We start from the raw sequence: 21,670 nt of genomic DNA, 5'->3' as shown, positions 1-21,670 counted from the left end.
CTAAATTCCCTATCAGTATGTCTTTGGAATGTGGGAGGAAACCAGAAGACCCAAAGGAAACCCACGCAAACACGGAGAGAACATACAAACACTTTGCAGATGTTGTCCTTGGTGGAAGGCTGCTGCAAGGCTGCTGTGCTAACCACTAAGCCATCGTGATGCCCAACATACATTTCAGTAGGCCAACATTTTGAATTTTAAGCTGGTGTTATAAAGTATTCTAATTTACTGAGATAATGACTTTTGGGTTTTCATTGGCTGTAAGCCATAATCATCAACATTAACAGAAATAAACACTTGAAATGGATCACTCCTTTTGTAACGACTCTATATAATATACGAGATTCACTTTTTGTATTGAAGAACTAAAATAAACTTTTTGATGATATTCTAATTTTGTGAGAAGCATCTGTAATTCTGCCATATAGTACTTCAATATCAGTGCTATGTGGAGAAGACATAAAGTCCTATACTAATGTCATAAAGTGTGAACCCAAGGCTACCATACCGTGAAAGCATAATAGTGGCCAGGTAATACTGCCATATATACCCAATCAATCTCTATGGGACTGACGGAAATAGCGCTGTCCACGGCAGTCCCATTGACCATGAAAGGAGCAGAGGTTGAGAATTTGCGTTTGCTCTATTCAAGACGGGGTTCTGCAGACCCCGATAAATAGCCCTGTTTTTGAGATTACTGGGGATACCAGTAGTTGGCCCCTTAGCAATGAGTAAGTTATTCTCTATCCTATGGATTAGGTATAACTTTTCTGTTTGAAAATCCCTTTAAGCAATAGCGTTACACAAAGCACACATACCATTGCCATATACTGCACATATAATACAGCCATAGCGTGCGAACATAATAATGCCATGCAGTGAACACATAACAAGGGCCAGATAATGCTACCTTATAATACTTAGGTATTATAAAGTGAATACATAATGCTGCTCATATAATACGGCCACAAAGGGAGAATATAGACAGTAAAGACTCTAAAACTGCTATACAGTGCTAACGTGAATACATCGCATTGCCAAAATATACCGACTTAATACAGCTGTAAAGGGTGAACATATAGTTAACTTATAAAATTAGATACATAACACTGCTATATAGTGCATACATACAAAAGGGCGATCTAGTGATCACCTAAAATTGCCACACATTCATAGAGCCATATTGTGTTAACGTAAGATTTCCATCGAGTAAACCTGCAACACTGGCCTTATATTCCTGCCAAATGGTGAACGCATGGAAGTGCCACACACAGCCCATATAATTCAGCCATGTAGTGTGAACATAAGAGTGCCATACAGTCAGTATATAACAGTGGCTAAATAAAATTGCTATACAGTGCAAAGGTAAACACACAACATTGCCAAAAACTGCCAAAATAATATCTATAAAGTGGACACATAAGTGCGACTAAATATATCTATAGTGTGTATATAAAAGAGATATATGGTGAAAACATAGAATTACCCCTAAAATGCCCATATAATAAAAACATAAAGTGTTAACATCAGAGTACCATGGCAGCCGGTAGTGTTCACTTCTGTGCAGCCAGTGCTCCGCCACAACCTTGAAGAGGGAAAGTATACACTGTGTGCGGAATTACTAGGCAAGTTGTATTTTAGAGAATTATTTTTATTATTGATCAACAACGTTCTCAATCAACCCAAAGACTGATAAATATCAAAGCTTAATATTTTTGGAAGTTGGAGTGGGTTGTTTTTAGATTTGGCTATCTTAGGAGGATATCTGTTTGTGCAGGTAACTATTACTGTGCAGAATTATTAGGCAACGTTATAAAAACCAAATATATTCCCACCTCACTTGTTTATTTTCACCAGGTAAACCAATATAACTGCACACAATTTAGAAATAAACATTTCTGACATGCAAAAACAAAACCCCAAAAAATTAGTGACCAATATAGCCACCTTTCTTTATGATGACACTCAGCAGCCTTCCATCCATAGATTCTGTCAGTTGCTTGATCTGTTTACGATCAACATTGCGTGCAGCAGCCACCACAGCCTCCCAGACACTGTTCCGAGAGGTGTACTGTTTTCCCTCCCTGTAGATCTCACATTTTATGAGGGACCACAGGTTCTCTATGGGGTTCAGATCAGGTGAACAAGGAGGCCATGTCATTATTTTTTCTTCTTTGAGACCTTTACTGGCCAGTCACGCTGTGGAGTAGTTGGAGACATGTGATGGAGCATTGTCCTGCATGAAAACTGACTTCTTCCTGTACCACTGCTTGAAGAAGTTGTCTTCCAGAAACTGGTAGTAGGTCTGGGAGTTGAGCTACACTCCATCCTCAACCCGAAAAGGTCCCACAAGTTCATCTTTGATAATACCAGCCCATACCAGTACCCCACCTCCACCTTGCTGGCATCTGAGTCGGAGTGGAGCTCTCTGCCCTTTACTGATCCAGTCTCTGGCCCATCCATCTGGCCCATCAAGAGTCACTCTCATTTCATCAGTCCATAAATCCTTTGAAAAGTCAGTCTTAAGATATTTCTTGGCCCAGTCTTGACGTTTTATCTTATGTTTCTTGTTCAAAGGTGGTTGTTTTTCAGCCTTCCTTACCTTGGCCATGTCCCTGAGTATCGTATTTGCCATGAAACGCTTGATTGTTCGGTGATCACACTTCAAAAGTTTGGCAATTTCAAGACTGCTGCATCCCTCTGCAAGACATCTCACAATTTTGGACTTTTCAGAGCCTGTCAAATCTCTCTTCTGACCCATTTTGACAAAGGAAAGGAAGTTGCCTAATAATTAAGCACACCTTATATAGGGTTTTGATGTCATTAGACAACACCCCTCCTCATTACAGAGATGCACATCACCTGATTTACTTAATTGGTAGTTGGCTCTCAAGCCTGAACAGCTTGGAGTAGGACAACATGTATAAAAAGAATCATGTGATCAAAATACAACTTGCCTAATAATTCTGCACACAGTGTAGGTTGGTTGTGTCACCCTGTGCATGCCAGAGAGCAAGAAAAATATTTGTCTTGAAAAAGCTATGTGTGCGTGTACTTCTGTATTACCCAGGGAAGAAAAAGTGCTGGCAGTAGGAACTGTGGTGTGGCTCTGTGAATTGGCTCAATTCATTATCAGCCTATAGGTGAGTGTGAGAAGCAGAGTCCTCCTTTACAGTCGCATACGAGTCACGTAAGCAGCGAGTAGGTGGTTAAAACACAATATTTCCATTCTATTTTTTTTAGCAGATAAAAAGGCAAATCTAGAACCTCCAAACAGAGAAAACAAGGAGCTTGGGCAATAAATGGTGATTTGGAAGCAGCATTATGAATGCAGCTCTGGATGTTAAACTGAATCAATATTTCAAAGGCCCCATGACAAAAAATTCACCAGAAATTAGAGAAAGTTATGTACTGTCTTCTGTTTGTTGAACACCACCCTGGACACCTACCACCTGAGAAAAGACAAAGAGGTCATTGTATGAAGCGCGGAAGAGAATTCACTCTTACTTTACTAAACAGGTCTTGGTCTGTGAGTGACAGCTCGTCCAGTGTGAATGAACGCTCCAAGGAAACGGCTCATCATCAAGCATAAATTAAGCTTGAATATGCATCGTTATGCTAATTAAATTAACATGGTGCTTCTCATGTGCCAGGGGCACAAACAAGAGGCTTCAAAACATGGAAAATGTTACTATGCTTTAAAAGGACTAAAAGAAAATGTTATTTTGGGCTCTGAAATTTCAGACCTGGTTCTTCAATTTTGATATCCCCGAAAAGTACTGAAAAGTAGATGTCACCCAAAGCTTATTCTAAATAGTAGCTTATTCTAAGGGGTGCACGCGTGTGGGGTCTTGCAGGCGTCTCCCTGCAGCAAAAGTATCACGGCACCTAAAGTATAGAGACGCTGCAGTAATTTCATCGGCCCGGAATTAACATCCATCTCCTTTCTTCACACAGGCACGATATCTGCTTGCTGTCATCTGCTGCTTATCATCCAGCAACATTCCCTATAATGGTACGATATCTGCTTGCTGTCATCTGCTGCTTATCATCCTGCAACATTTCCTTGAATATATAACAGTGCCTGCTGAATGTTTGCTAAATCCATTTGTTGCACTCTAGATGTCATCTGGTGCAAGGTGTTACAGCATATGGATGTAGCCAGGCCCAGCGCCTTTGATCATGTAACCTGCCCTGGTGTGCTGGCCAGCTGCTAATTTATCCCAAATCAGCTCCCACAATCTCTTTCACCTGATCCTCTACTCAGCCCTATAAATTTAGTTGCATTCTAAAGGGTACACGCGTGTGGGGTTTTGCACGCGTCTCCCTGCAGCAAAATTATCACGGCAGTTAAAGCATCGAGATGCTGCAGTTATTTCAATGGCGGTTAGTCATGGCAGGAGTTAGAACCCCACTCTATATAGCTGTCTCTTTTGGGTATGATTGCTGAGTAAGCAGTTCCTATTACTTGGATCTAGCTTTTCTATTAAACCATCTTACTCCTTCAGCATATTTACATACATCCTTACAGTGCTTGCTCCTTTAATTCTCACTCTCCTTTGCTATCCCCAAACCCCAGCACCCTCTAACCAAATAATCATCTCCCCTTCACTCTTACCTCCCCATCTAACCTCCTCTGCTGACCTGCGCATCAACCTCAAATCTGTCCTAATAAAACATAAAACAAACCAGCCACTCTCCTTCTCCCACCTGCTCTCCCTTTCTCTGCTTCTCCTCACTACTGGTGACATATCAATAAACCCTGGACCCCCACAGCTCAAACCTCCCATTACTACCCCCTCCTACCGCACCCTATCTAATATGAACTACCGCAATCTTTTCAACACAAAACCCGTGCCCCTGACGCCCACCCCCCTGCTCCCTTTCTCTGGAGCACTCTGGAATGCCCGCTCCATCTGCAATAAGCTTCATGTGATTCAAGACCTTTTTCTCTCTCACACAAGCTTGCCTTCCTCGGCCTCACAGAAACATGGCTAACACCCTCTGACACCGCCTCCCCTGCTGCACTGTGTTACGGCTGCCTCCATTTCACCCACACCCCTCGCCCCGGCAACAGACATGGTGGAGGAATGGGTCTTCTCCTTTCTTCTAACTGCACCTTTAACCCAATCCCACCTCTACCCTCCCTTATCCTCCCCTCTTTTGAAGTCCACTCTCTCCGCATCTACTCTCCCTCCAACCTCCAAGTGGCCGTCATATACCGACCTCTGGGCTCGGCCACTGCCTTTATTGACCAATTCTTTACCTGGCTTCTTCACTTTCTCTCTGCTGACATTCCCACCATCATCATGGGTGACTTCAACATCCCCACTGATACCCCTCAGTCAACAGCCTCCAAACTTCTGTCCCTTACTTCATCTTTTGGACTTACTCAATGGTCCTCCTCAGCCACCCACACAGACGGACATACATTAGACCTGGTCTTCACCCGTCCCTGCTCTCTAACTTCACAACCTCCCCTCTCCCTCTCTCCGACCACCATCTACTCACTTTCACATCCCTGTCCTCCTCACCGGTCACCCATGTTCAGCAACATGCGCACCCCCGCAGAAACCTTGCACACCTAGACACCCACACACTCTTTGACTCTATCCTACCACTGGCATCCATATCCTCACTCCACGACACAGACAGTGCCAATGCTTTCTGCAATGCCAATCTCGCATCACCTATTGATGCGGTCAACCCTCTCATTCATGGCAGAGTGCGACGTATCAGCAGACAACCCTCAACATCACTAAAAAGCTCCGGCAAGTGTCCAGAGTTGAAGAGCGTTGTTGGAAGAAAACACATTCGCACGACAAATTAACTGCATTCAAACAGTTAACACTCACTCTCAAATCTGCTCTCATCTCCGTTAAACAGGCCTACTTCACAACCCTCGTATCTTCCCTATCTTACAGCCCCAGTTATTCAAAACTTTTGTATGAAACCCCTTCTCATGTACAGCACCATGGAATCAATGGTGCTATATAAATAATAATAGTAGAATATTTCCACAAAATATTTTATAGAAAATCTTGTGGAATCACTGTGTACATACATTGCTTATCCTGTACTAATCCTAAGTTACATTCTGTATTAGGGTATATGCACATGTTGCGGATTCTCTGTGGATCCGCAGCATTTTTTGCAGTGCAGAAACGCTGCAGATCCGCAATTGATTTACAGCACAATGTAAATCAATGAGAAAAAAAAATGCTGTGCATACTTTGCGGAAAAATCCGCATTGGAAAACCGCTGCGGTTTTTAATGTGGATTTATTGCGGATTCTACTGCGGATTTCGCTGCGGTTTTCCATCTGCAGTTTTCTATTGGAGCAGATGTAAAACCGCTGCGGATTCCGCACAAAGAATTGACATGCTGCGGAAAATAATCCGCTTCGTTTCCGCGTGGCTTTTTCCGCAGCATGGGCACAGCGTTTTTTGTTTCCCATAGGTTTACATTGTACTGTAAACTCATGGGAAACTGCTGCGGATCCGCAGCAAAATCTGCATCGTGTGCACAAAGCCTTAGGCTAGGGTCACATTGCGTTAGCGCAATCCGCTAGCGCTAAACGGATTGCACTAACGCAATGTTTTTAACGGGGCCGCGTCCCGGGGTCGCGGTAACGTCTCCGCTCGCGCAGATCCCCGATCTGCGAGAGCGGGGAACGGACCGCGGGCGCGCCTCGGACGCTGCAAGCAGCGTCCGCGGCGCGCCAGGAAACACAGGCGCGTCGCTAGCGCGTGCCAAACGTGGCACGCGCTAGTGCTGCGCGTTCCCATTGCCGTGAATGGGCGCGCTAACGGACGCGTTGCACGGCGTTAATTTCGCCGTGCAACGCTGTCCATTAGTGCGTTCCCATTAACGCAATGGGAACCTAGCCTTATACTCCAGCGCTGCACTCGCTATCCTGCTGGTGCAGTCACTGTGTACATACATTACATTACTTATCCTGTACTGATCCTTAGTTACATCCTGTATTATACCCCAGAGCTGCACTCACTATTCAGCTGGTACAGTCACTGTGTACATACATTACATTGCTTATCCTGTACTGATCCTGAGTTACATCCTGTATTGTACTCCAGAGCTGCACTCACTATTCTGCTGGTGCAGTCACTGTGTACATACATTACATTACTTATCCTGTACTGATCCTTAGTTACATCCTGTATTATACCCCAGAGCTGCACTCACTATTCAGCTGGTACAGTCACTGTGTACATACATTACATTACTTATCCTGTACTGATCCTTAGTTACATCCTGTATTATACCCCAGAGCTGCACTCACTATTCAGCTGGTGCAGTCACTGTGTACATACATTACTTATCCTGTGCTGATCCTGAGTTACATCCTGTATTATACTCCAGAGCTGCACTCACTATTCAGCTGGTTCAGTCACTGTGTACATACATTACTTATCCTGTGCTGATCCTGAGTTACATCCTGTATTATACTCCAGAGCTGCGCTCACTATTCTGCTGGTGCAGTCACTGTGTACATACATTACATTACTTATCCTGTGCTGATCCTGAGTTGCAGCCTGTATTACACTCCAGAGCTGCACTCACTATTCTGCTGGTGCAGTCACTGTGTACATACATTACATTACTGATCCTGTACTGATTCTAAGTTACATCCTGTGTTATACTCCAGAGCTGCACTCACTAGAAAGCCCTTACCTGTAATGACATGAGTAATATATAAACATCCAGAAGTTGCCCATCAAAGATGTATGATAATAAACATTGAATTTCCTTTTTTGCTGAATTTCTTGGCTTAGATCCCACAAGGGCTGGAGACATGATTCATGCTCTTTTCCCTTTTTCCTGCTTTACGAGGGAAAATACTGGTATGAGAGATGTGTTTTGAGCACATAATGCAGGAAGCAGCTCCGCTATGTTCAGCCATGTAATGTTAGAGCTGAGAATTTGCACATCACGGGCCGAAAGCACCGCAGTGCGCTGGGAAAGTAGCTGCACAAGGGGTTAAGGAGTCTGACTCCTTATGTGACAGATAAATCATGGGACCATTATCAGCCAACCAGACCAAGAGAGTAACTTAATTTGCATTTGACACACTTTGAATCTTACAGTAGCAGTGGCTGATGTGATGTAGAGAAGCCATGTGACCCAAGTGGAGACAGGTCCCTTTAAATTTACCATTTATGTATCATATACACTAAACAGCTTCATGTCCTATTACTGAACACAGACTGATAGCGGCCTAATATATGATCAGCACTCTCCTGTACTGAAATACTATGTGCTGCTGGGGGATAAGTAGTCATACTACTACTACTCCATGGGCGTCATTATCCTGTACCCCAAGTGTCAGTGCCATTATCCTGTACCCCAAGTGTCAGCGTCATTATCCTGTACCCCAAGTGTCAGCGTCATTATCCTGTACCCCAAGTGTCAGCGTCATTATCCTGTACCCCAAGTGTCAGCGTCATTATCCTGCACCCCAAGTGTCAGTGTCATTATCCTGTACCCCAAGTGTCAGTGTCATTATCCTGCACCCCAAGTGTCGGCGTCATTATCCTGTACCCCAAGTGTCGGCGCCATTATCCTGTACCCCAAGTGTCGGCGTCATTATCCTGTACCCCAAGTGTCAGTGCCATTATCCTGTACCCCAAGTGTCGGCGCCATTATCCTGTACCCCAAGTGTCTGCGTCATTATCCTGTACCCCAAGTGTCGGCGTCATTATCCTGTACCCCAAGTGTCGGCGTCATTATCCTGTACCCCAAGTGTCAGCATCATTATCCTGTACCCCAAGTGTCGGCGTCATTATCCTGTATCCCAAGTGTCGGCGTCATTATCCTGTACCCCAAGTGTCAGCGTCATTATCCTGTACCCCAAGTGTCAGCGTCATTATCCTGTACCCCAAGTGTCAAAGTCATTATCCTGTACCCCAAGTGTCAATGTCATTATCCTGCACCCCAAGTGTCAGTGTCATTATCCTGTACCCCAAGTGTCAATGTCATTATCCTGTACCCCAAGTGTCAATGTCATTATCCTGCACTCCAAGTGTCAGTGTCATTATCCTGTACCCCAAGTGTCAATGTCATTATCCTGTACCCCAAGTGTCAATGTCATTATCCTGCACTCCAAGTGTCAGTGTCATTATCCTGCACCCCAAGTGTCAAAGTCATTATCCTGTACCCCAAGTGTCGGCGTCATTATCCTGCACCCCAAGTGTCAGTGTCATTATCCTGTACCCCAAGTGTCAATGTCATTATCCTGAACCCCAAGTGTCAGCGTCATTATCCTGTACCCCAAGTGTCAGCGTCATTATCCTGTACCCCAAGTGTCAGCGCCATTATCCTGAACCCCAAGTGTCCACCGGTCCTCCATGCTGTGCGCTTATAAAACTAACCCATTCCATGAGAGCAATGAGTAATCCTCTGCAGTGTCAGTCACCTCTGATTACCGTACATATATCCATGTTTTATTTGTAAGGAATCACTTTCTGAGGGTAATTACTTCCAGGAGGAGCTGTACTCACATCCACAGGATGGAAATGTTACAGGACTAATTACATACTTCTAACCTTTCTCCTGCTAAAAAAAATGTGGCACAGATTTACTCTCGTACTCCCCGGGCTCCACTAGTGAATGCATCGCACAAATAATATTGCAAAATCTCCATGCGACTCGATCTTACTGCAGAAAACAAACATTCCTAAACACTATACATCCCAGCCCCGGCCCAAATACAATAACGCCAGGGTAGTAATGTAAAACAGCAAGAGACCTAACAAGCTGCTGCATCTCTCAAGGGAATGGGATGAGCTGCAGTACCAGGCACTGCCACATGTATGAAGGAGGCACTGTGCTATAGTAAATAAGGAAGGACAAGAGCCAAATCTCCATCACTGTGCCAATTCTCGGAGGTCCTAGAGGTTGGATTCCCATCATTTATACATTGGTGATCTTCTCTAAAATGAAACCCTTGGAAGGAACCTAGACTGGTTCTTAAAGTGCCACTGCTACCTTTACTTTCTAAAAAGGCCTCCATATAGTAACATGGTAACATAGTAACATAGTTAGTAAGGCCGAAAAAAGACATTTGTCCATCCAGTTCAGTCTATTTTCCATCATAATAAATCCCCAGATGTACGTCCTTCTACAGAACCTAATAATTGTATGATACAATATTGTTCTGCTCCAGGAAGACATCCAGGCCTCTCTTGAACCCCTAGACTGAGTTCGCCATCACCACCTCCTCAGGCAAGCAATTCCAGATTCTCACTGCCCTAACAGTAAAGAATCCTCTTCTATGTTGGTGGAAAAACCTTCTCTCCTCCAGACGCAAAGAATGCCCCCTTGTGCCCGTCACCTTCCTTGGTATAAACAAATCCTCAGCGAGATATTTGTATTGTCCCCTTATATATTTATACATGGTTATTAGATCGCCCCTCAGTTGTCTTTTTTCTAGACTAAATAATCCTAATTTCGCTAATCTATCTGGGTATTGTAGTTCTCCCATCCCCTTTATTAATTTTGTTGCCCTCTTTTGTACTCTCTCTAGTTCCATTATATCCTTCCTGAGCACCGGTGCCCAAAACTGGACACAGTACTCCATGTGCGGTCTAACTAGGGATTTGTACAGAGGCAGTATAATGCTCTCATCATATGCAATAATAAAAGCAGGAATACCTTAAAAAATCCTTTTTAATCTGTATATGCAGCGTATGGAAGTGATCTTTCAAGAGTCAAAGAGGAGGAGTCATCTGGGAGAAAAGTTGTGGATGGGTAAGTCCAAAATCTGTCCAAACTAGCATGATGGATGGCATGCACCATTGTCCTTTAATTCCAGCACACGAGCAATAATGTATGTGTAGTTTCGACAGCTTCATCAGGGCCTAGAAGTCAGTGGTGCACATCAGCCAATGGGCGGGGTTCTTGGTGTGGTCATCCTTGACTCTTCTCCCAAGTGGCTCCACCTCCTGGACTCAGAAATGGTAAATTACACCGGACACATGGTGTCTTTCATGAATCCCACTCCTGTGATTACATATAAAGAAATCCACTAAAAAGGGAAGGAGATCAAATATGTAGGAGGTGTGGGAGGGTAACTCCATATTTTAGGTGCACAGATACATACGTAACCTTTCATGGCAGTTTGTAAAAATAATGACGTTTCGAGAAAACCATGCCCAAAACTGGGCATCATAAAAGAGTGTCCCTGGGCGTTTGTGGGGGACGCACTTACATGTTTCAAATTATGCATTATAAACTTATGTTTTACAGATGTTCAGCTGACATTGTTGGTCATGTCATGACGGACTTCCAGCACTGCACCAATGTGAGTAGCTTTTATATAACAGATACATCTAAAAATGACTGTGGTTACTGCTCCATATAAGCCAGCACCATTATCCTGTACCCCAAGTGTCAGCGTCATTATCCTGTACCCCAAGTGTCAGCGTCATTATCCTGTACCCCAAGTGTCAGCGTCATTATCCTGCACCCCAAGTGTCAGCGTCATTATCCTGTACCCCAAGTGTCAGCGTCATTATCCTGTACCCCAAGGGTCAGCGTCGTTATCCTGTACCCCAAGTGTCAGCGTCGTTGTCCAGTACCCCAAGTGTCAGCGTTATCCTGTACCCCAAGTGTCAGCGTCATTATCCTATACCCCAAGTGTCAGCGTCATTATCCTGTACCCCAAGTGTCAGCGTCATTATCCTGTACCCCAAGTGTCAGCGTCATTATCCTGTACCCCAAGTGTCAGCGTCATTGTCCAGTACCCCAAGTGTCAGTGTCATTGTCCTGTACCCCAAGTGTCAGCGTCATTATCCTGCACCCCAAGTGTCAGCGTCATTATCCTGTACCCCAAGTGTCAGTGTCATTATCCTGTACCCCAAGTGTCAGTGTCATTATCCTGTACCCCAAGTGTCAGCGTCATTATCCTGTACCCCAAGTGTCAGCGTCATTATCCTGTACCCCAAGTGTCAGCGTCATTATCCTGTACCCCAAGTGTCAGCGTCATTATCCTGTACCCCAAGTGTCAGCGTCATTATCCTGCACCCCAAGGGTCAGCGTCGTTATCCTGTACCCCAAGTGTCAGTGTCGTTATCCTGTACCCCAAGTGTCAGCGTCATTGTCCAGTACCCCAAGTGTCAGCGTCATTATCCTGTACCCCAAGTGTCAGCGTCATTATCCTGTACCCCAAGTGTCAGTGTCATTATCCTGTACCCCAAGTGTCAGCGTCAATATCCTGCACCCCAAGTGTCAGCGCCATTATCCTGCACCCCAAGTGTCAGCGCCATTATCCTGCACCCCAAGTGTCAGCGCCATTATCCTGCACCCCAAGTGTCAGCGTCATTATCCTGCACCCCAAGTGTCAGCGTCATTATCCTGTACCCCAAGTGTCAGTGTCATTATCCCGTATCCCAAGTGTCAGTGTCATTATCCTGTACCCCAAGTGTCAGCGCCATTATCCTGCACCCCAAGTGTCAGCGTCATTATCCTGCACCCCAAGTGTCAGCGTCATTATCCTGTACCCCAAGTGTCAGTGTCATTATCCCGTATCCCAAGTGTCAGTGTCATTATCCTGTACCCCAAGTGTCAGCGCCATTATCCTGCACATAATATAATGGGCAACGGCCATATTGGATTGACCTGTCAGGCTTTCCTATAGGTATATAGGTATATATTACAGCTGCAGGTAGTGGAGGCAGCCATATTGCTCCGGGTGGTATCCGGGCCTGGTGAGTTTGGTGAGGACTCAGTCACATGGTGATGGCTGCCCTACGGTTACTGTCCCAGCACACAGAGAACATCAGGAGCAGAGACATGATAGCTGGAGGTCACCATAACCGGTCATTACATAACCAGAAGATGCAGGATACATTCAGTACAGGTCCGCTCACTCGCCATCATTACACACCCTTTCCTTACCAGTGACCCACAAACATCAGTGTGGCATAGTATAATGAACAATGGCATATTATGGTAACCCAACCCATCAGGTGCAGCGCTCCCTGCAGGACACGCCATGTAATGAGCACAGACAGCAGCAGGTTCACTGCCTGATAAAGATCCAGAGGGAGGAAAGATGGGAGAGACCAAGAATATGTGACCTGCAGGAGGGGGCAACATAACATATACCGCCATACACAATGCACAGTATAACACAGGCCGCCAAGCCTACAGGAAAGTCTCCAAAATCTGCAGTACAACCACCAGCTATATACACAGTGACTGCAAACACTGTATACAGGGAGGGTCTGTGTAGCCACACATGATAGGAAGGCATGACAGATAGACAGACATAGATACATATGGGATAGATAGAATAGATAGAATAGATAGACAGACAGACAGACAGACAGACAGACAGATAGAATAGATAGATAGATAGATAGATAGATAGATAGATAGATAGATAATAGATAGATAGATAGATAGATAGATAGATAGATAGATAATAGATAGATAGATAGATATGAGATAGATATGGGATAGACAGATAGATAGATAGATAGATAGATAGATAGATAGATAGATAGATAGATAGATAGATAGATAGATAGATAGATAGAGGCAGATAATAAATAGATCATAGATAGAATATAGATAACAGATAGATACCGTAGATAGATGAAATACAGATAATACAGCAGGCTTGCACACATGCAGAGATGATCATGTCTGTATGATGGGATGTAACCTATAGGGCTGCAGGATGATGGGTCCTCCCAGTCAGCAGTGCAGGGGTTAAGTGGCAGAGAAGCTGCCCAGCCACCATCAGCAGTGAGTGGATGGGTGGATGGATGGGTGGGTGTCACATCCATACGGTCAGCCTGTGAGCTGGGGGTCTTACCTGCCCACTGTCTGGTTGGCCAGCTGCCTCATCCGGTTGAATTGCTTCTTCATCCTCGCAGTACAGATATACAGATAAATATTACACACAGATTGGTTGCCGTTTTCCGTATAGTGGATGCAGAAAATAAATAAATAAATAGACCCTCCCCCCAGTGTCAGCAGCACATTACATGCCCCCTGTTATAGGGGGGCTGCAGCACACAGCATCCTCCAGAGCACAGGGGATGCCAGGGGGCACAGTGCATCCATGGGTGGTGCTGTAGGTGTCCAGGAGCGAGGGGTGCAGCCCTGTAGCCTCTTTATTGCATGCTCCAAGCAGTGCCAGGTCCTCCCCCTCTCTGCGCTCATCAGCTCTGCTCTCACTGTCTCAGCAGCAGCTATGGCACTGCAGCCCGGACAGCAGGAGAAGAGAGCGCATGCGCGGGGGAGGGGGCTGCAGGGCAGGCCGGGAATTGTAGTCCTTACTACGTTCAATGCAAGGTGGCAATTAAGTTGCAAATGATGTGAGGGAGGGAAGCAGGGGAAATGTATATGTCACATTCATGCTTCTTCCATCTGCCTGTATCACTCTCATATTTGTCTGTCTACAAAAAGGTGCTGGTGTATTGTTTTGTTTCTGTGCAAAAGTTTTAGGCAGGTGTGCAAAATGCTGCAAGGTAAGAAGCTTTCAGAAATAGGATTAATAGATTAATTTTCTCAATAACAAAAGCTAAAGTTAATGAACAAAAGTGAAATGTAAATCCCATCAGTATGTGGTGACCGCTCTTTGCCTTCATCTCTTCTTCTCGGTACTTGTCACTTGTACACAGGTTATGAAGGAGCTCGGCAGGAGGTTGTTCCAAACATCTTGTAGGACTGACCCCAGATCTTCTGTGGATGTCACTTGTACAAATCCTTCTGTCTCTTCATGTGATCCCAGACAGACTGGATGATGTGAGATAGGGGCTCTGTGGGGCCGGATCATCACTTCCAGGACTCCTCACTCTTATTGACATTGGCCAGATGTTTGGGGTCGTTGTTCTGCTGCAGAATAAATGTGGAGCCAATAAGTCGCCTCCCTGATGGTATTACATGATGGATAAGTATCTGCCTTTACTTCTCAGCATTGAGGACACCATTAATCCTGACCAAATCTACAACTCCATTTGCTAAACTACAGCCCTACATTCTTAGGACCCTCTATTGTGTATCACTGTTCCTGCAGACCCTCATTATTGTGCCGCTCTCCAACCCTGCGGCAACAAACTACACCAAATACTTCACATTGTTGTGACCCATCAGTCCAGAGCTTCTGCTGCTGTTATAGTTTCTATATTTTCATACATAGATGAGTCACTTCCCCTTGTTTCCATGAAGAAGTTATGATTTACGGCCACAATTCTTCCACGAATACCACTTCTGGCCGACCTCTCCAGACAGTAGATGGATGTAGCTGGTTCTCACTGGTTGCTGCCTGGTCTGAGCTGGTGGCACTGCTGGACATCTTCCGAATTCATAAGGAAGTAATAATGATGTGTCCTTCATCTGCTGCACCATTGCTGAGAAATGCAGGCAGATACTTATTCATCATGTAATACCATCAGGCTACAAATTTATTCAGCAGCAGAACAATGACCCCAAACATCCAGCCAATGTCATTAATAGGAGTCCTGGAAGTAATGATCCGACCCCACAGAGCCCCGATCTCACATCATCCAGTCTGTGTGGGATCACATGAAGAGATAGAAGGATCTGCACAAGTGACATCCACAGAAGATCTGGGGTCAGTTCTCCCAGATGTTTGGAACAACCTCCTTCTGACCTCCATCATAACCTGTATACAGGTGACAAGTACATAGAAGACATGATAAAGGCAAAGGGCGGTCACCACATACTGTTGGGATTTAGATTTCACTTTTGTGCAGTCAATTATCATTTTTTTAGATGATAAAAAATAATCTATTAACTCTCAGCCTCATCCTCCACGGTCTTCTATCTATCTCGTATATATTTATCTATCCATTTATCTATTTATGTTGCCTCTTGTAGTACAAGTAGTAGTCATGCTCATAGTTTGCAATCACCTATGTTGTTTCCCTGGTAAACGCCAAATGTGAACATGGCCTTTGTGACACACAAGTCCTCCATCTTATAGTCAGTACTAGTCAGCAGTAAGACGTTCTCCACCAGAGTCCTTTTATTCTTAAGAATAAATTATTTATCCTTTCCTCTTTCAGGTATCATCTATTATTGAAGGAACACTCAGCTCAGCACATGGGGTTAATTTTCACTGAAAGATGCAGAATATCTGTCAACTCCAAAAATGACTGGGTTGGCATCAAGTGGTCATAATGGAACAAGAATAAACCACGTCCTGGATGCTTCATCAACAACAACATGAAGGTTATTATACTTTTAGATTTGCTTCTGAGGAGGTGCATCTAAACCTAACCAGTGTGATACTCTACACGCACGCACGCACGCACGCACGCACAAATACACTGGCATTTTTTGTGCTTTGCTACCTCACAACCTGGAATTTCACTGTTATTTTGAGCGATTGCATCAGTTCATGTAAAGAATATACCTACAACTGTGAACATTTGGTTTTCTTCTTATTGTGAAGCAAAGAACGAATAAGACAAAATAACTGAAAACTTCAGTGTGCATAAGAGTCACCCTCTAAAGTCAGTACTTTGTGGAACCTTCTTTTTTGGCAATCACAGCTGTAAGTTGCTTTGGATAAGTTTCTACAAGCTTTTCACATCTTGCCACTGGGATTTATGCCCAATCCTCAAGGCAAAACTGCTCCTGCTCCTTCAAGTTAGATGGTTTCCTCTGGTGAACAGAAATCAAGTCTGACCATAGATTCTGAATTGGATGAAGGTCTGGGCTTTGACTAGGCCACTTCAAAACACATACACGTGTTTCCCCTTAAACCATTCGAGTGTTGCTTTAGCAATATGCTTTGGGTCATTGTCTTGTTGGAAGGTGAACCTCTGTCCCAGTATGAAATCAATGACATATTGAAACAGGTTTTGCTCAAGAATATCCCTGTGTTTCACGCCATCCATCTTCCCCTCAACTCGGACCATTTTCCCTGTCTCTGCTGTCGTAAAACACCCCCACAGCATGATGCTGCCACCACAATGTTTCATTGCGGGGATGGTTTTTTTGGGGTGATGAGCTGTGTTGGATTATTGCTAGCGTTTACCTTGGTGGCTAAAAAGTTCAATTTTGGTCTCATCTGACCACAGCACCTTCCTCCATACATTTGGTGAGTCTCCCACATGTCTTTTGGCAAACTCAAAATGAGCCTCACAATTCTTGTGTGCAAGTAAAGGCTTTTTCTCTGCCCACTCTTCTATAAAGACCACCTCTATGGAGTGTACAGCTTATTACAGTCTCTGCTTGGGAACTCTGCAGCACCTTCAGGGTTACTTTTGGTGTCTGTGCTGCATCTCTGATTAATGCCCTCCTTGCTCAGGCTGAGAGTTTTGGTGGGCGCCCTCTCATGGCAGATTTGTTGTAGTACCATATTCTTTCCATTTGATGATAATGGATTTGATGGTGCTCTGGGGATCATCAGATATTGGGTTATTTTTTATGACTTGTACTTCTCAACAACTTTGTCTGTGACTTGTTTGGAGAGCTTCTTGGTCTTCATGGTGTTGTTTTGTTAGTGGTGCCTCTTGCGTAATGGTTTTGCAGTCTCTGTCTGTGGCCTTTCAGAAAAGGTGTGTATATACTGACAGGCCATGTGACACTGAGATAGCACACAGGTGGACTTCCTGTCATGAAACATGTGACCTTTGGAGGTAATTGCTTGCATTAGAAATTTTTAGGGGCTTCACAGCAAAAGGGGTGAATACTTATGCACATGCCAAATGTTATCTATTTTATTCCATAAATTTAATTTTTGCCTATATTTTTCTCACTTCACGTCACCAACTTAGACTATTTAGTGCTGATGCATCACACACAAATCAGATTACAAAAATATTTAATTCATCTGGCTTCGGAACCAGTACAATCGATCTAGCCCACTCACTCCTGAACTCCCCAATAACTCTTAGGTGAAGGAAAAAAAAAAGGTTGTCTCCAGCGCAGACATTTTTATAAATAAAACTTCACTTTTATTTAAAACATGCTTAAAAACATGGTCTCAGGCGTATACATCTTGTGGGGTCCCTGGTAATCTACCGACGCGTTTCAACCTATGAGGTCTTACTCATGGTGTACCATGTTTTTAAGAATGTTCTAAATAAAAGTGAAGTTATATTTATAAAAATGTCTGCACTGGAGACAACCTTTTTTTTCTGCTTTCAATTTGATTACGCCTTTGACCAGGGTGGCTCCGTGCGTGGATGGACTTTAGAAACTAATGAAGACTGGTGAGCTGACTATATCCATCTCCCCCTTACCTCACTTACTGAATAACTCCTAGCTGGAGCATTTGTTTAATCTCAGCCGCGATGGCTTGCCTTCAGGACTCTGACACATGGTATGGTTTCATTCGTACTCTTACCTGAGGCTCAGTGACAATGTCATGTTGGAGTACAGAAGGAAGGCCAAGCAGTTCTGAGAATACGTCAATATATTGCTGCACTAGTTTCAGAGCTTCCAGTTGCTGCTGTTTAGTGAGAGTGCAGCGCCCCAGAGTCCTGGTCATTGCAGTAATGTTATTCTTCCACCAGGGGGAGTGATGTTACGTCTGAAGGCAATGAAGGAGATCTTCTGTCCAGGTATCACAACCACAACACACACCACACTCCAGGCCTCCAGGGGGAGCCATGCTTCTATCTATTAGGGCACTCCTCACAATTATTTAAAACTGGTAGTCTGGGCAGAAAGTGAGAAGGAGGAGAGGAGAGCAGATGGAAGGTCTGCGGGAGAACGAGGGTTCACGGAGCTGCGCCTGCCCCACGTGCGACAGCATCCAAAGCAAGAGACATTGAAAGGAATTGTGTTGCAGTGAGTGAGAAACAAAGTCATAGCAAAAGGAGAGGAACATCAGGGGGAGACCAGCTAGAAGCAGGCTGCCTCCTTCTGAAGCGCAGTACCGGAAGCCAGAACACCGAGGGAGTAAGGATCTCTATGCTTTACTTCAGAGACTTTCAGGACAGTTGATTCCATGTTGGCTGCCCGACCATATACCCAGGAGGCACGGTGGCAACTTGTGGGGGCCGGGGCGTCTCTAGAGTCCCTATAAAAAGCCTCAGGTCATCAGTCATACGGGTTTGTCCTATCCATCAGGGGGACAGAGAGGAAGAGACTTAACACCTACGATAGTTGTGATGACCTTACCGAGTTGCTCAGCAGGGAGGGACTACAACACTCAGGCGCTAGAGGAAGGCTATTGAATTCCACCTGGATAAGGGGACTCTGGATTTGCCTTCAGACCGGCCGGACTGTGGATGCTGAAGCCTTCAGTAAAGGTAAAGAGACTGCAACCTTGTGTCCTCGTTATTCACTGGGCCTTACATCATCCACCATCTACACTCTGGGAAGCCCTGGGGACATATTTCACCTGTGGGAAGTTATACCATCTAGCTGTCATAACATCACCCCAGCGCACCCCTAAGCAGCGTCGGTCACCCTGACCGAATACCACAGGTGGCGTCATGAACACTATCCCTTTAAAGACCTTTCCCCCAATTTATCAAGGGACGTTCCTCTAGGGCCACGGACTGGGTCAGCCACCGTGACATCCCACTGAGAACCAAAGGACCCGGTACTGAGTATCCCATAGCCCTACTGGGGGCGATCTAAGAGCGTTGCTTATCCTTACTTCTCCCCTGACCTCCTCCTAGGCCGGTGTCGGAGGGTCCCCAGACAATACGACCATAGTGGCATCCATAATAAACATTACCAGTCTTCAACGCCTTTTGTAGATTTACATGTTATAATTGTTTGGATTTCCTCTTCCCGGGCTGATATGCCCTGTAATTCACTTCCTCAACCTTTTCTAGGACTTCATATGGCCCTTGCCACTTGGCCATGAGCTTAGAGTCTGCTGTGGGCACTAAAACTAACACCTGATCACCTTGTTTAAGGACCTAACTATTGCCTTTCCATTATACACTCGGCTCTGTACTGCCTGGGCATCCAGAAAGTGATCCTTTACTATAGACATTACCGCTGTGATCCGGTCCTGCATGCTCGTCATGCACTCTATTATGCTTTTATGAGGAGCAGGCCCCTGTTCTTCCATCTCTTTGGCTATGTCCAACAGGCCCCTGGGATGTCTACCGTTCAAGCGGAGAGAACCCCATTGAGGACTGCAGTACCTCTCGGAGAGCAAACATTAAATAACACAGTTACATATCCCAATCCTTCCCATCTTTGGAGACCACTTTCTTTAGCATATATTTAAGGGTCTTATTAAATCTTTCTACTAGACCATCGGTCTGTGGATGTTATACTGATGTGTGCAATTGTTTAATCTGGAGCGGCTTGCACAGTTCGTTTGTCACCTTGGACATACAAGGAGTCCCGTGAACGGTAAGGATCTCTTTAGGAAGTCCAAGGCGACAGAACTTGTGGTGAAGTGGAATTGCCTACAGGTAACGAGTAGCATAGTCTACTATCACTAGTATGTGTTGGTGGCCACGGGCTGACTTTACTATGGGCCCTACCAGATCAATAGCAATCCGCTCAAAAGGTACCTCTATAATAGGCAGAGGAACCGGTGGACTAGGAAACTTGTGAAGGGTGTGGTCAGCTGACACTCTGAGCATGACTCACAAAACTTCTAAACCTCATACCAAAAGAACCATTGAAGAATATGCTACTGCATCTTTTTAACTCCTAGGTGACCACACAGCATTTGTTTTTGGGCCATCTTCAACACTTTTTGCTGGTATGATTGGGGCACTATGAGCTGTTATACTACTTTGTTCCGAGTTTTATCAACCCGATATAGCAACTCCTCCTGGTTGACCACCATAAGCGAAAAAAACGCTCCTGACCCCGGTTGCTGAGCCATCCCATTTACCTCTATCACCCTTTCCTGGGCTCGGGTTAGGGTAAGATCCTGTAGCTGAGCTGTCCCAAACATTCCTGGGGAGACTTCCAGCTCCAGGATTGATGTGGTCTCCTTGGCCTGTCCTTCCAACACCTCTAGGGGAAACCTATCGGGTTTACACTCTTTCCCTATAAGAGTGACCACTACAGCCGGTATTCCTGACTCGGGATATTTGGGATCTGCGCACCCAGACAGATCTTTACTCTGGGAGGGTTATTTTTACTCTTCCACAGGGACCAGAACAGGGGCAACGCTCTTCTCAAAAGAGTCCCATAAGGAAGGCTCTTCACTTCTACCACATGTTTAACCTCCCCTCACAGAGTGGAAAAGGTAACATCTGCTGTCAGATACTCGCTGAGTTCTCCATGAATACAAATGACCCCAACTTTTCCCCCAGTTGGTTCTAACCCAGATATCAAAAACCCATGGACAAGAGTCACTAGGCTCCTTGAGTCCAAGAGAGCCTCTGCCCGATGTCTGCTGACGAGCACTTGGCACAGATGAAGTTCACACGCTGGGTCGATAGCATCCGCAGTGTAGACGGTCTGGGCATACATTATACCAAGTAAACCCACGGACCATGGGTTCAGCAGTCAGAAAGCAGTTGGCAGCCACATGTCTTGACTAGTGTTGAGCATTCCGATACTGCAAATATCGGGTATCGGCCGATATTCGCTGGATCTGATTTCCGATACTGAGTTCCGATACTTTTAAGATATCGGATACCGGAATCGGAAGTTCCTATAGTGCAATGATGCACTATAATGGAGTGTGGGCGGTGCGTGGGCGGAGACTGCGTGTCTGTGTGTGCGGGCGGGGTCT

The 21,670-nt window shown here is 45.0% G+C and overlaps 1 protein-coding gene across 6 annotated transcripts in view; it reads right to left on the bottom strand.

Annotated features, from left to right (window-relative positions):
- ARHGAP44 (Rho GTPase activating protein 44) overlaps nucleotides 1-14,229 on the bottom strand; it is a 128,734-nt gene extending 114,505 nt beyond the window's left edge. For 4 of the 6 annotated variants that reach the window (XM_069750629.1, XM_069750628.1, XM_069750624.1 and 1 more), the window contains exon 1: nucleotides 13,841-14,229. In XM_069750629.1, the coding sequence (XP_069606730.1) occupies nucleotides 13,841-13,893 (53 nt within the window). In that variant the 5' untranslated portion in view covers nucleotides 13,894-14,229. The remainder of the gene's footprint in view (nucleotides 1-13,840) is intronic. The other 2 variants (XM_069750627.1, XM_069750625.1) reach the window with 1 other exon arrangement.
- Between the last annotated feature and the right edge of the window lie 7,441 nt (nucleotides 14,230-21,670).

This window comes from Ranitomeya imitator, chromosome 2 (assembly GCF_032444005.1).
Source record: "Ranitomeya imitator isolate aRanImi1 chromosome 2, aRanImi1.pri, whole genome shotgun sequence".
NCBI classification, from domain to species: Eukaryota; Metazoa; Chordata; class Amphibia; order Anura; family Dendrobatidae; genus Ranitomeya; species Ranitomeya imitator.
Note: the sequence above shows the minus strand (reverse complement) of the source record. Positions and strands in the feature narration are given on the sequence as shown.